Below are 15,409 nucleotides of genomic sequence, written 5' to 3'. Positions count from 1 at the left end.
CATACGACAGCCCGTGGCGTCGCCCTCCGGGCGCCGGTGGAGCGCCCGTCCAACCCAGACAAGGTGTAAAAGATACCACCTGCATACACGGATATACTATAACACTACAGACTATCCCGTAAAACATCCCCTCCGTCATACGGGAAAGTAAACCATGCAGACTCAGCCGCTTGGCGCCAGCTCCAAACTAATACGTTCCCCAGCCTTGCTCTCCGCAACTTTTTTTTGCCCTACCCCGCTTCCCGACAAATGTCCTTCCTGCGGAGAGCACCCGCACCTCTACCATTCTACGTGGGAATGCTCCATACCACCCGGCCTACCTAACGCCTCCCGATCCCAGTGGGAAGCCGCTCTTTCCAGCACAGCATTGGACGACCAGCAATACCTGATTGACCGGGCCAGCCGGATAGCAGCAGCAAGTGGGGCAATTGACTGAGGGATCCATCCTCTGGGACTTCATTACCAAATAACAATTAAGTTTTCTACTACTACTACTAATACTATTACTACCTTTGAACCATATCGTCACACGTGTCGTGCCGTCTACGGTCCAACGCAGTCGCGGTCGCGAAAGCGTCCACGTAAAACGTTTTAAGTCGTATAACGACGACGCATACTGTGTTCACCTTGAGTCGCCAGGATGATTCTTTTCCCGATGGGGCTGATTGTAGCGAAGAGGAATGCCTAGCGCTACAGCCACATCATCAGTCATCCGGGAGAAAGCTAGATATTGCGTGGGTTGCTCTTGTTTAGAAACCGCCAACGCTGCCTGCTGCTCTATTGTTTTCTCCTTTGTTCGAATTCGACAAGAAATAAAAATATCCCAACAAATAAAAGACACGCTTACAACAGCAATGCGATGAACTGGCGCGAGGAAGATTAGGTACACCATGCAGGCATAAAATCGACTGTTTTTACGTGTAACTGTCGGTAATGTTCGGTATTTCTAATGCGATGGAATCCTTGCTTCAGTGGGACTCAACCAAAACAAATTAAATTAGAAATGTTTTTACATTTTTTGCTTCCTTATCTGACAATAAAACGACATTTAGTCACCCTACAATGTTGGCGGCAACACATTTTCACGCTATACTAATCACAATAAGAAAACGATATTGTAAAATATTCAGAAACATCACAAACATGTAAAATCTAGAGCGCAGTTAGCTAAAGGTAAGTGAAGTATAGTATTCGTTTGTGGCTGGGTGAATAGCGTACAAAATCGCTTAATGCGGTTATGCAAGTGCGGCCGAATCCACGCAGCTTTTCATTCGTTAGTGGTCTTACTCATTGGTCGGCTGCCTCATGTTCATCAGCAAGATTAGATAAAGATTGTCTGGCGAACAATTTTGGAGTTAGAGCTTTTTTAAGTGCGGGTCCTGTTCTAACATTTTCAACACTTTAGTCAATCCAAGAAGTATACATGGTTCAACACACAAAGCGGCAAATTAAAAGCGTTCTAAATCGTAGGTACAATTACCGAAAGCCGTCACGAAGAGGTGGGAGTACAAGATGTTCCTCAAGAGGACCATTTCTGATCTCAATTGAGACGTCCTGAGCACTCCTACGTGTTTGCAGACATTTCCGAGCTCATCAAGTTCTCGACTAATGTCCTGCGGAAGTAATTTTTTATTTAGTTGTTCGAAGAACTTTAGAGCAATGACACGACTTGCACCTCGCACTGAGATGCGTGAGCCGGCGGTGCGTTTTCACGAGCTCAGGTGTGGGTTTTTCTGACAGTGTGCAAAGTGCACTAAGGTTCAGTGTCATTGGTTCGACTTCTTGAAAACGAAAGTGCGCGAAGGTGGCAGGGAATGTCGTTCGCAGAACTCCGCCTTACTAATGACACCTTACTTATGTGCGTTCACATACTTTAAAAAGCTAATGATATATTGTTTGGCTCTACATAAATTTCCTTTCCTTTCCATTAATTAAATGGGTGGGACACATAAACTTTCTAAAATGTACTTACAAACCCCAGTGCGCTTTATATATTTGAATATAAATGCTTCGCAGCTTGTCTCTACTTTGTTCGGACCTGTGTAATGAAGTCATCACGCAGAAGGTGGTCACGTGGGAGCAGAACACTGTGACGTTCTGACACTAAATTGAGCGCGCTCAGTCGTCTCCTAAGCACCTACATCGGCTCTCGCAACGAGCAGGAGCATAGGTGGTAATCGGTCGATTCGCAGTAAGTGTCCAAAAGTTTAAGTGTCTTCTTCCCACATGACCACCATCTGATTCATGACATCACGACGGAGGTTAGAACGAAATCGATGCTACCAGAAGAAAAACTGTTGGAATAAAATGTGCCGGCCGCTCTCGCGCTTGCCAGTTCCTATTTTTGTGGGGCTTGGAGGTCTATAAGATTCATTTACCGCTAAAAATTATTAGTTGAATATATTGTCACTGCACTTTTAAACAAAGGGCGCAAATAGATGACCACGGAGGGGTAAATATAAAAGAGTCGCGTGAACATGCACAAAGTGTGAGGAATATGGACAATGCGCATTTAAGCGCACATGTGACTTCATGTGGGTGCTTACCGCTTTTTGCGGAGATATAGATCCTATGAAGGACTAAAAACACCTTGCCAAATCTTGGCATTCTTTTTTATTAAAGGTAAAGGTATAAACTGTGTTAGTCAGACATTGGCGAGCTTGTCTGTTTCGGAAATGGATTACCTGAAAAAGCTTGCTCGCTTTGATAATGCGAAGAGAGGGTGTGAGGATATGCTTAGTACGCATGCTTTATGACAAAGAATACCATTTAGGTGCTCAATGTCTGCAAAAATAAAGTGTTGGCAGTGAGCGCTTATGTAGTCTTTATATCATCCCTTGCCTTTGATTGTCTTGATATCACTAAATCAAATAATGTTGAAACAACAAAGCAAGGTAGTAGTCTTCCGTGTCGTGGAAGATGTCAATGGCATCGTAGTCGTAACTACCTATACCAAAAATATACCAAAACCGACATTTTCGTATGCCTTCCATGTTGCTTCTGTTTAGTATGAAAATCCGTGCATCGTATTGACACAGGAGCACATTTACCATGAAGCACAACTCTAGGACAGTCAGGTAAAATAACCAGGATAAAAAAAATCAATTGCAATTTTGGCTAGCAAAAGTGGCAAATCTGCAAGGTTTGTAATAATTTTACGTTTCTATTGACATGTTGGGATTCAAATTAAGAGTAAACTTCATTTTATAGATAAGCTTTTGAAGGTTCAGAAGACAAAATGGTTATTAATTACATGCTAAAACGACTTTTATAATATCTTTCTATACAGACATCTTTCATGTACCGTAATCTTGGAAAGCACGTCACAGGAGAAAAATATGTTTTTCAACAAAACAAGAATCACCAATGAAGTAAGTAGCTACGAAATTTTACTAGAAAATCTGATATGAGTAAGCGACACATTAGGGTCACATCGCGTGGAATGACCGAGGTATTTTTCAACTGAGCTTTGTTGACTGCGCAGGTGCAGGCTGGCATCAAGATGGTGCAGTCCAACAAATCATGGAAATCATGCCTGAAAAGTAGATAGTCTTTTACAGGCTAAAGGAGGCAAACCTTGAACCAACCATCTTGCACCCATTCTGTGGCCTTTGTTATCATGCATTTCAAATCAGCCCCGGCCGACACTGGAGCTCGACTATAGCTTTCGCGCTACGCATTCTCTTAGTTCTCTCACGTGATTTAATAGAGTTCGCATACAATTAAGCAGTATAAAAGCGCGGAAATCGTCAGCGCTGGGTCATTCGACAGCATCGCAGGACTCACTGCGTTTAGGAACTAAGCGGAAGACGGTACTCTGAACTACTAATCACTCAAAGAATCGATTAACAACATCGGAAATATGCGAAAAGGCTACATAAGACGCTTTCTCGGAGTAGTAAATAATACCCCTCTGCAGCTCCAGACAGCTGAGGAACAGCAGTAAATGAAATTAGCTGAAAACACGGACCTGTCGTAACATGCAAAGAGACTTGCGCATTGTACATACACTGTAATAAATGTGTGTCAAATTGTTAAATAGTTACGACACACTTGGCGTGTTTACTGTATACGACAGCACACCGTTCGAAGGTTGGAACATGAATGTACGAGGGAAAGATATCAAACGATAAACGCACGCGCCGTCAGCGCTTGCACGACAGTCTGATTGCGCCTGACGTCACTTTACAACATCTCTCCTTCCTTAATGCTGAAGTCGCTCCACTGGTTTTCTTTGACGTGTAGAGCGTCGCAAGGCTTGTGGTGATCTGACGGGTTCAGCGTTGCTCCGTGCGAGTTTCGGCTGAACTTCATGCTCAGGTTCTGTTATGCCCCCTTGTTTGGCTGACATTCTCGGTGACAGTGGGTAGTCCCTAGGAGTATCTGTTCTTGATTCTCGATTTGCCGCTTCTTGGTGTGTACCAAGCGGCGGCGCGTCACATATTCCCGGTTCCGCACCTGGTGAACATGCCGTCTTGCTAATCCGGCCGGCGCTCGAATGCTCACCATCCGAGAGCCTGTTCACCATCCGAGAGATGTTACAATTCTTGGAGTCCATTTCTAACCCCTTCCGAAGTTGCGGGCGTACACGGTAGCTTCAGGCAATGGCAGTGGCCACTCGTCTGATTCGTTGGCTGGCCCTACGCGTACAGGGAAACATGTATCTAAACGGGATCGAATTTGATATCCGAAGAGCAGCTCTGACGGCGATTTTCCAGAGCTGTTAGGTGTCCTTCTGTAATTGAATAGCAGCCTGTTTATCTTATCTTCCAACTGCCCCTCACCAATCTCCTTGAGGCCGTCCTTAATTGTCCTGACAGCCCTTTCTGCTAGACCGTTCGAATGAGGACGATATACAGCTGTGCGCAGATGCTTTATGTTGTTCCTTTTGACAAAAGTAGCGAACTCGTCAGAGGTATACTGCGTTCCATTATTAGATACGGTGGTTCGTGGCACGCCAAACCTGCAGCAGATACCCCGCAGGCCGTTAATTGTGCATGAAGCGTTTGCTTGTCGGAGTTACACAGCTTCAATCCACTTACTGTATGCATCCACGACCACGAGTATCATGTTTCCTGCAATAGTACCCGCAAAATCGATATGCACACTTGCCCATTTTTCAAGAGTAGCGGGCCAGCTTTTTGGCGTTGCTGTTGCTGGCATTTGCAGGTTTTGCACACAGCTATGACATGACGCTGTCACTTCTTCTATTTTGCGATCTAACACTGGCCACCAGAATGACGATCGAGCAACCGCCTTCATAACGGAGAATTCTTGGTGCGTCTCCTGCAAAAGATATAAGATGCGACGTCGCGCCTCCACCGGAACGACTACTCGCTTGCCCCAGTATAACCACCCGTGGGCCAAAGAAAGCTCCAATTTCTTGTCAAAATGTTGCCACACACACGTTCAAGCCTTTCGCGCAGGGCAGCCAACCGTTCTTAGTGAATCGCATAACTTGACTTGACATAACAGCCACCAGCAGTTAACTGCGTTAGCTCCTCAACTGACACAGTTCCCTCATCGAACACAGTTAAGGCAAATAGATAGTCTGGTGGGTCCGCTTCTGGTGGCTTCGGCTCAGACGTCCGTTGTGGAAGTCTAATAAGGGCCTGAGCGTTGAGCAGTTGTTTGCCAGGAGAGTATTGAAGCTGATAGCGATATCCGCCTAAGTAGACCGCCCAGCGCTGTATTCTGGCGGCTTTCAATGCTGGAGTTGGTCGATCCACCTTCAGCAGGGCCACGAGCGGCTGGTTGTCGGTGACCAATACGAATTCTCGGCCTACGAGGTAATCACAGAATTTTTACACTCCAAAAACAAGAGCGAGGGCTCGTCTCTCAAGCTGAGAATAATTTTTCTCAGCCTTTGTTAGCGTTCTAGAACGGAACCCGACCGGTTTGTTTATCTATCCGAATGTATGGAAAAGCACGCCACCTATTCCGTCCTGTGAAGTGTCACAGTCTAGCTTGAGGGGTTTCTCGGGATCATAGTGAGCGAGTACAGCCACTTCCCGAAGCATTTTTTTGCTTCACGAAAAGCTGGTTCTTGCGCATGTCCCCAGAACCAACGTGTGCTGTTCTCTAATAACTTGTACAGCGGTGCAAGTACGGAAGACTTGTTGGACGCCAATTTCGAATAAAATGTAATCATGCACAGAAACGACCTCAACTGCTGAACATATTGTGGGTTGGGAGCTCGCGCGATTGCTTTAACATGCTTCTCTATTGGATGCAGACCTTCACAATCAATTTTATGACCCAGATAAGTCACTGCCTCTTGGCGAAAGCTGAATTTCTCAAGTCTAAGATTCACTCCATGCTCACGAAGACACTGCAGTACTTGTCATAACCTGTCGGCACTACCAAGATTTTCTGATACCAAAACGTCGTCAAGGTAAGCCTGAACACCTGTCAGGCACTGCAGAACTGTTTCTATTTTCCGCTGGAAGATGGCAGGCGCGGAAGCTATGCCGAATGGCAGTCGGTTGTAGCAAAACAAACCACGCTGTGTATTGGTTACGCACATCTTCCTTGAGTCCTCATCGAAGGAGACTTTGTTATACGCGTCTCTAAAATACAGCGTGCTGTAGCAGTCCCCATCGTTCAGGCACTCGAAAATGTCATCAATAGCTGGCTACGGGTACTGCTCCAGTTCACAGACGGGATTCGAGGTCATCCTAAAATCAACACGGATTCTAACCGCACCGTTTTTCTTCATTACATGCAAAATGGGAGTAGCCCATTCGGCGTGCATTACAGGTGACAGTACTCCAAGCGTTACGAGCCTATCAATCTCTTTCGAAACTTTATCGCGTAAAGCAACTGGAAGGGAACGGGCCTTACAAAATTTCGGCATGGCGCCTTTTTTGAGCTTCAGATGGACAGGGTGTCCGTCGATTAGACCCAGCTCGGTGCTGAAGACGTCTTTGAACTCTGACAGGACGGCATGCATGGCGGGGGTACGGCTGCTTCCTGAACCAGAGCTTTGTTGCACTGATACGTTCCACACCGAGGCTCCTGCGTCATTGAACTTGGAAATCAACTCTCGTCCGCAGAGGCTCGGACCTGAACAGTTTAGGACCATCAAGGTACTCTTGACCTCCTTGTCGCTGTAGGACACTGACATGCTCAATTTCCCCTATACTGGAAGTTCTCCGAGATAACAGGACTGTTTAATGCGTGCGGGTTCTAATTGCGGCCATTTTTCACGGTTTTTCTCAAAAATCGCTTTGGACACAGCACAGACGAGTGAGCCGGTGTCCACAATCATAGGTACGTCAATGGCACATCATGTGAAAGTACGAAGAATAGTTGGTGGTAGCCGATCATTGGACGGTGCGGTTAGTGCTCAAATGTGCGCATGGTCTTCATTTTCGTCAGTGACATCCGCTGTTACTGCAAACGCTTCTTCTTGCCTGCATTGTGAACGTACTTTTGGGCGTCCTTTCCGCACGTCGCTTTGGAACATCTTTGTGAGATGGCCGTATCCACCACAGCGGTAACACCTTGCTTTCGCCCAGCCGCAGGTGTTTCTGGTGTGTTTCTTACTTCCGCAACGCCCACATACTGACACCAGTTCATCAGCTGGTCGTGCATTGACCTTGAACACAGGTTCAATGCCAGAAGACATCTTCTTTGTATCTTTTTGCGCTGCTTCTGCTGATATGGCAATTGCTTCAGCCTCCCTGAACGTCAAATCTGCTTTCGCTAATAGCTGCTTCTGAGCAGCGCTTGATATCACTCCACAAACGATACCGTCACGAAGCATCCCGTCTAGCATGCCACCGATATTACACCCATCCGCAATCCGGTGAACTTCAACGATGAACTGCTGAATGGACTCACCTTCCGACTGGCAGCCATTGAAGAACCGGTAGGTCTTCGTTATTTCATGATGCTTGGAGTCGAAATAGTCATCCAAAAGTTTGACTGCTTCCTCGAACGTCAGCAAGTTTGGCTTCCTCGGTGCAGCCTGTCCTGAGAGCCCACACACGGCGCGCGTACCTAATGCTGCTACCGGCAACGCCCTCTTCTTTCCCGAGTCACTGACGCCAGTTGCCTCAAAATAAGCTTCTGCCTTGGTTATATAGGCCTTACAGTTGTCGGACTGGTAATCGTATTCCGGTAGCTGGTGATGAGCCAGCTGGCTGGTTTAATTCTTTTTCACCTCGAGGGTTCTGTCTGGTCTCGTCGCCACTGTTACATAGTTACGACATGCGTGGCCTGTCTTACTGTATACGACAGCACGCCGTTCGAAGATCGGAACATCAACCTATTGCTTCTATCTCGGAGCGTATATATACGAAACAAAGAGGGGGAAGGAGAAAGGGAGAACAAGGGAAAGATATCAAACGATAAGCGCACCTACCGTCAGCGCTTGCAAGGCAGTCTGATTGCGGCTGACGTCACTTTACAACGCAAATATTGCGTATTTTGGGCAAATCTTGTGTTCTCATACAGAAAATAACTGTTTTACGCCGTTAACAAAAACACATTCCCGAAAAAAGGAGTAATTTTCTGTTTTTGGAGCCGCTACCCCCTCCCCCACAAACCACTGTATGGTTGGTCACGTGTACATCCCCCGTACGAAAAAGGATTTGGAAAACACTTGCCACATTTTATCAGTCACTTGGCATATTCTAAGCGCCAAAAAGGTTATTATTCACAATATTAACACACAAAATCTGAAGCAATATACATTCCCCAGTCCCTACTTTTTCTGAGGTCCCGCGTTCATCAATTGGTGGCGTGAACGTAGTCAGCGGCAATAACTGCGACCTGCGTCTGCGATTTTCACGAGCCAGGCCATTGGCACACAAGGTGAGCTGTGCACATCCTTACTGGCATGAATGATACACTTTATGTTTGTCGTATCGGCGCCGCCGCTATCAGTGCGTGATCGACGAAAGACAGGAGACGACTGTGGTCCAAAACGCCAGCAAGGGGAAAGAGCCCCGTCTTTATTTCCACAGCGGTTTAAGTAGAACCAGCGTGACGTCAGTGACACGTGGTTCCATACATGCGTCAGGCGCAATGGCTCGGCGCGCCCTGCGGGAGCGTGCTTTCAGCCGCAGAGAAATACATTCCAGCACATCCCCCTTTTTGCAAAATGAAAGTGGTTTTCACGCATGAAATTTAGCACACCCGCACATGAACAAAAAGCAAGAACCCTCAGTGGCAATCTACCACGAAGAAAACCTTATTCATCAATCCCGTATCGAACTGGTCGCTTAACCACTCTGCCAGACTTGGTCACAGTCACTGAAGCAGAAGGTACTAAAGTTGAACTCATAGCCCCCGATGCTAAAGGTAACGAATCTGTTAAGGTAGCGGGTGACTCCCTGTTCGTAAAAACCAATTCGGATGAATCACTTTCGTTTGGAAACTCGTAGCTGCCTTCTGCCTTCCTCTGTTCTGGCAAGTGGTTGAGCATTCGTCGGTTACGCCGCAGCGTACTCCCATACTGGGTGCGTATTATGTAGGACCGCGGTGTAGTGGCTGTGGCTAGCACCGTTGCTCTAGTCTTCATGTCCGTTACCCAAACGGAATCACCAGCTTTTAGTTTGTTCAATTCTCGGGTTCTGTGGCGCCTGTTGTAGTACCGTGCTTGTAGCTTCTTGTTGGCACTGTCTTTGGCCGCAAGATTACGCAGCGGTGGCTGCACTGGACCACGCAGCTGCGGCGCTATTGGAACTCTTGTCCTAAGACGCCGGCCCATGAGGATTTCAGCCGGACTAGGGCCATGAATGCCTGGGGTTGCCCTGTAGGCAAGCAGAGCCAGGTACGGGTCCCTAGATTTAAGGATCAGGCGCTTGACTGTTTGCACCATACGTTCAATTTCCCCATTAGCCTGAGGGTACCTAGGGCTAGTAGTGACGTGACCAAAGCCATAATCGTGTGCAAACTTATCAAACTCTGTACAAGAAAATTGTGGTCCATTGTCTGTCAATACGGCCTCCGGGATGCCATGGCGTGCAAAAATGCTTTTTAGCCTTTCTATCACCGCACTAGCTTTCGTTGAGGGTAGGAGGGCTACTTCCGGATACCGTGACAGGTAGTCGACCACGACAAGATAATGACAGTTGTTAATAAAGCACAAGTCGACCCCAACTCGTTCCCATGCGAAACTTGGCGTTGGGGTTGAAATCAATGGCTCCGAGTTCTGGTTGACAAAGCGCGCACAAGTAACACATTCTTTCACTTGCCGCGCAAGTTGTTCGCCGACGCCTGGCCACCAGACCAATTCCTTTGCCAAAGCTCTAGTTCTCGCGATTCCCTGATGTACATCACGTAGTTTTTTTAGTACTTCCTTTCTTAGGCACTGAGGTACCACCAGTCTGGTCCCTTTTAGCAGCATGCCATTGCATTCGGCAATTAGTGCTCTTTCTTGCCAGTACGGAACTAAGTAGCAAGGAAGTTTTGCTTTTTTTTGGCCAGCCTTGGCGACACAACTTAAGCAAGGCATGACAAACGACGTCCGTCTTTTGCACATGACGTATTCTGTTAACAAAATTGTCACCCATTTGAAGCCGTTGCACACATGTTTTGACGAAAGACGACACTTCCGAGACGGTAAGTTCACCGGCTAGTTTATCTGCTTTCGTCGGTGCTCTTGAAAGAGCGTCTGCCGTTATCAAGCTTTTACCCGGAATGTACACAATGTGAAAGTGATACCGCATCAGCCGCATTCTGAAGCGCTGAACCCTTGGCGGCAGCACATCAATCGGCATTTTACCAAGCAACGAAACGAGAGGTTTGTGGTCCGTTTCAAGCATCACCTCAATACCTCTTATGTATTCGTCGAATCTTTCGGCAGCCCATGTTAACGCTAGTGCCTCCTTTTCCACTTGCGCATAGCGCTGCTCAGTTTTGGTCAGTGACCTTGAAGCAAACGCTATTGGCCGGCGCTCGCCATTGCGTTGTTTCTGGAAAAGGACCGCACCGAGACCGTAAGAAGAGGCGTCCGCCGAAAGAATAGTGGGAAGGCGTGGATCGTACATAGCCATGCACTTTGCTGAGCAGATAAGATATTTCAAGCTTTCAAAAGCCGTGTTCTGAGCAGGGCCCCAAGTCCAGTCGGTCTCTTTCTGCAAAAGCTCCCGTAGCGGGGCAGTGGTTTGCGCCAAGTTCGGCAAAAAACGGCCTAGGCGGTTGGCCATGCCCAGAACACTGCGTAATTGCGATATATCAGAGGGTGCTTTCAGCTCTTTAATGGCTCTGAGTTTGGCCGGATCCGGCTGTATGCCTTCCTCGCTGAGTAAGTGGCCCAGATAGCTTATGCTTCCAACACCGAACACACACTTTGCTTTGTTTAAGGTAACGTTAGACTGGGCCAGCTTAGCTAAGACGTTCGATAGTCTAGAGTCATGTTGCGCTTTGCTGTCGCCAAAAATGAGAATATCGTCCATCAGGTTAACGACGCCAGGAAGGCCTGCCAGGATTTCAGACATTCTTCTTTGAAAATACTCTGGAGCTGATGTAATCCCGAATGGCAACCTAGTGAAACAGTACCGCCCAAACGGTGTTATGAACATGGTCAGCAATTCTGGGGCCTTGCTGAGTCGCACCTGATGGAAGCCGGAATTCGCGTCTAATTTGGAAAACCACTTTGCACCGGCAAGAGAGCCCAGTGCTTGGTCGACAGTAGGCAATGTGTATCTTTCTCTTAAGACAAACTTGTTCAATTGCGTAAGGTCTACGCAGATCCTTACATCTCCCGAGTGATATTGTACAGGTACAATGCCGGCACACCACTCTGTTGGCTCTTCGACTTTACGAATGACGCCCATTTGTTCCATCTTCTCGAGTTCTCGTTTTACAGGCTCCTGAAGCGGTATAGGAATTCTGCGCGGTGCGCTTATTGCAAATGGAACAGCATTATGTTTAAGCCTTATTGTATACTCCCCCGGCATAGTGCCCAAGTTGTTGAAAACCTGAGGGCACAAAACTTCGTAGTTGGGTTCCTTGTGAGCCACAGAGTCAACGAACTTGATGACTCCCAACGCTTCGAGAGCCGGCAAACCCAGCTGTACATGGCGCAAAGGACTGACACACATAGCACGTTTGGCGCGAAGTTTGTCCCCTCCAAAATATATCCGCCTGAAACTGGCCCAGAACATTTAAGCGGTCACCGCTAGCGCCAGTCAAGACCTCGTCGGCCTTTTCCAAGCTGGTGGGAAGTCCCGGAAATGATGCTGGAATTACGGACACTTCTGCGCCTGAGTCGAGCTTTGCAAAAACAGGCACGGAGTTAAGTAATACCTGAGCGTAACGCGCTTTGGCGCGAGGCACCTCGACCGCGCCCAAAAAAACCTCCCCACTGTCCTTTTGTACAGATGGCACTTGTACCTTTCGCTGGTAGCCTCGAGAAGTCCCTTTGAGGCACGCCTTGCAGAAGTATCCCTTTAAGCCGCAGTTGAAGCACCTCTGGCCTCTCGCTGGGCAGGCTGTCCTTGGGTGCGAGTTGCCTCCGCAGAAGATGCACGGTCCCTCGGAACGAGCTGTCGGGCGGGTCGGTCAAATGGCCACACGCGTTGCAAACACTCATTTCTGCGTTTGTTAGAAGCGATCGCTCGGCGCTACCCAGTGGTAAGGTACATGACAAAGTAATGGAAAACAAAGCGCAGTTTTCTGGCGCGCTTTCATACACGGTACGCCCGCGGCACAGCACTTCCTTATATATAAGCGCGAGCAGCGAGCGATGTGTTCAAAGACCAGCGCAAAAAAGCAGGCGCACACCAAGTATGTGCGCCTGCACCAAGCCGCACCGAATTAAGCCAGAGAAAAGGAAAGTAGCGACAAGCGATCGTATAAAAGCGCAGTGCACAAACCAGGCGCACACCAATCTTCGCTCGAAAAAGCGACTGTATAAAAGCCTAGTGCAGAAACCAGGCGCACATCAATCTGCGCTCAGAAAAGCGCGCGTAAGCACGTAGCGAGCCGCGCCAATCCAATCCAGAAGCCAGAGGAGGGAGGGAAGTAATGTGTGACATTAAGCTCAGTGTTACCAGTACGTCGGTCTGCCATCGTTAATCATGCTGAGTTCGTGGTCGGAAGCAAATTCAACAAGTTTCCGGCAGCTGGAATCTATTATGGAGCATCTTCAAGCAAATTGATGTGCTTAAGGTCTTCCTTCTTGTTAGGCGCTTTATTTAATTGAGGGCATTGTTTCATGTGACCTTTGTTGGTGTATTAAACATTTTGTAACGGTTCTCAAGTGGATATTTCTACAAGATCGAAATGAGCGCATAACTTGATTTCATTTTAAACTCGGTGATTTGGGTTACCGACCGTGTGAAATTCACCTGAATTATACAATAGGAGGCCAGCTGTACAAAACTGGAAAATATGGCGCTTTGTTCCATTCTTCCTGCTTCGTTCAATTTGGTAAGCTGAAAATAATGTATCGCAGGTATGGCGAGAGCATTAAATGGTATTTTAATTAAAAGGATCACATGCGCGTGATAATACTTGTAACAAAGGCGCCGGTGTTATTACGGGAGGATAACGTTCATTCGCTCGGCTTCTTGTTGAGTTTATTTCGACGTACGACGTACCATTTAATCTGAATGTCATCACACTCTCGAGCGTGCGGACAGGTTTTACAAGCTCTAACCTAAAACGAGATAGGCACATGTTTAGGTCAGAAAACAGCTGCAAAGCGAGAGAAGGTCCTTACCGTGTTCAACAAGGCCAAGAGACATCTGGTTCTGCCTTGCGCCAGAGACGCTTATTTTCGTGGTAGAAGGTGCATGTTGTGCATCCCAGAAGCAGCAATTGCAGGTTCTTTCTTTATAGCAGTAGTAATGAAAAATGGACGCACTTTATAACCATCTGTGCCGACGCCTTTATTTTAATTTGGATAAACATGATACTTTGTCCAAGAAGAAAAAACGAAGTGGAAGTGGAAATGAAATCATCGCAACGGACGCAGAGATATATAACCTTGCTTTTTTGCTATGTTTAATTATTATCTTTCAAATCTTGGTAGTACAGGTAAATAATTAAGAGAGAGGAAGGCGTTATGTTATGTTTGCATTGAGAATTCTGGCTAATGCCTCCCTAAAGACAACAGCTGGGGCGTATCTAAGTCTATAGCTCAGAAAGTTTATCGGAAGGTTTTCGATCTTTACAAGCGTCGTCGGGTAAGCAGCATGTTTCGTCATTTATTTTCTTTTGGGGGGGGGGGGGCAGATAAAAAAGGTGCTCTTAGCACTGCGGTTCCGAAGATGTAATCATGGGTAAAATTTCTTTCATATTATTGCTGTTATATCGCACAACTGCGACAAATTAATTCAGCCTCGTTTACAAGCATTAACAATACATATAACCCTGGTGGGAAATGTGTTTAGAATATCTTCATTTGATTACTGCTCTGATGTCTAGAATTGATGAACAGTTTTACATAATAATTGCCGGCAAGGTGTCGTAAAAACGTTTTCATGTCTTAGTATTTACTAAAAAGTAGGAAAAGGTAGACACAAATATGTCGCTGGTCTCGTCCTTAATGTTTTAACGCTTTCCTTTGTGACATTTAATCGGCAATTGCGTATTTTGACTTATGATCTGCTCTTATGGGTGACAACGTTGAAGCTTCATGAAATGGTAAATGGACTCTAGAATACGATAATTGTCTTTCTCGTGTAAGTCTTGGCTAAAACATCCGGCGACGCGCTTGGAGCCACTCGTAAAGCACAATACCGAAACGTAATGTTGTTGGATCAATCACTGGTGAAGTATTTGACAAGCAAATGGGGAGCAGAGCTGTTTCGTTTTTAATTTGGCTCTTTTTTGTCATCATCAGAGCAGTACACCTCTGCCATTTCAGCGCTCACCATTGTGGTCTACAAATGTAACGTGCTGTGCCATAGCTCTACCCTACACACAGCTTTCTCCGTGCCACCATCATGGCAGGCAGAGTCGAAAGCTTCATCGGAGCGGCTGCTCCCTTCTACCTAGAACTTCTGCTACTCTTCAAAAATATGGTAAGCGCCCCAACCGACTATTACACAGGGAGCAGAGCAAGCACTCGGCGAACGAGCGATATGAATCTTGAGGAAGACATACGAGAAAGTCATATTGCTCGTTGACACGCTGATAATATACAAAGTTGAAACCATATTACAAAAAGTTACAAAACAGCCTTGGTGTCTCGAAGTAGTGCCGCCATCTGAGACGTGCGCATTCACGCAGTATATTTTCAATGTATCAAGTACAGTCTTGTCAGTATACCATTGTGATAAGGGGCTGGAGCTGAAATCTTAAGCAGCATTATAATCCAGACTCACGGAACTTGAATTTAGTAATCAGACACTTCAATGGGAGCTCGCGAAAGCTACTTGAGTAAAGAGATGTGTGACAGGGAGTCCCTCATTGCGGACACTGTCGTGAAACATCATTTGAACCGCGG

General features: G+C 46.8%; 1 protein-coding gene and 1 pseudogene across 5 annotated transcripts in view; both read right to left on the bottom strand.

Moving 5' to 3' along the window:
• LOC142576175 (venom metalloproteinase antarease TserMP_A-like) overlaps positions 1–1,592 on the bottom strand; it is a 107,316-nt gene extending 105,724 nt beyond the window's left edge. For 4 of the 5 annotated variants that reach the window (XM_075686165.1, XM_075686168.1, XM_075686167.1 and 1 more), the window contains exon 1: positions 1,481–1,592. In XM_075686165.1, coding sequence (XP_075542280.1) covers positions 1,481–1,532 — 52 coding nt within the window. In that variant the 5' untranslated portion in view covers positions 1,533–1,592. The remainder of the gene's footprint in view (positions 1–1,480) is intronic. The other variant, XM_075686166.1, reaches the window with a different exon arrangement.
• Positions 1,593–4,326: 2,734 nt separating this feature from the next.
• Positions 4,327–12,547, bottom strand: LOC142574683 (uncharacterized; annotated as a pseudogene).
• Positions 12,548–15,409: the final 2,862 nt, after the last annotated feature.

The sequence above is a fragment of the Dermacentor variabilis genome, chromosome 3, assembly GCF_050947875.1.
Source record: "Dermacentor variabilis isolate Ectoservices chromosome 3, ASM5094787v1, whole genome shotgun sequence".
NCBI lineage: Eukaryota > Metazoa > Arthropoda > Arachnida > Ixodida > Ixodidae > Dermacentor > Dermacentor variabilis.
Note: the sequence above shows the minus strand (reverse complement) of the source record. Positions and strands in the feature narration are given on the sequence as shown.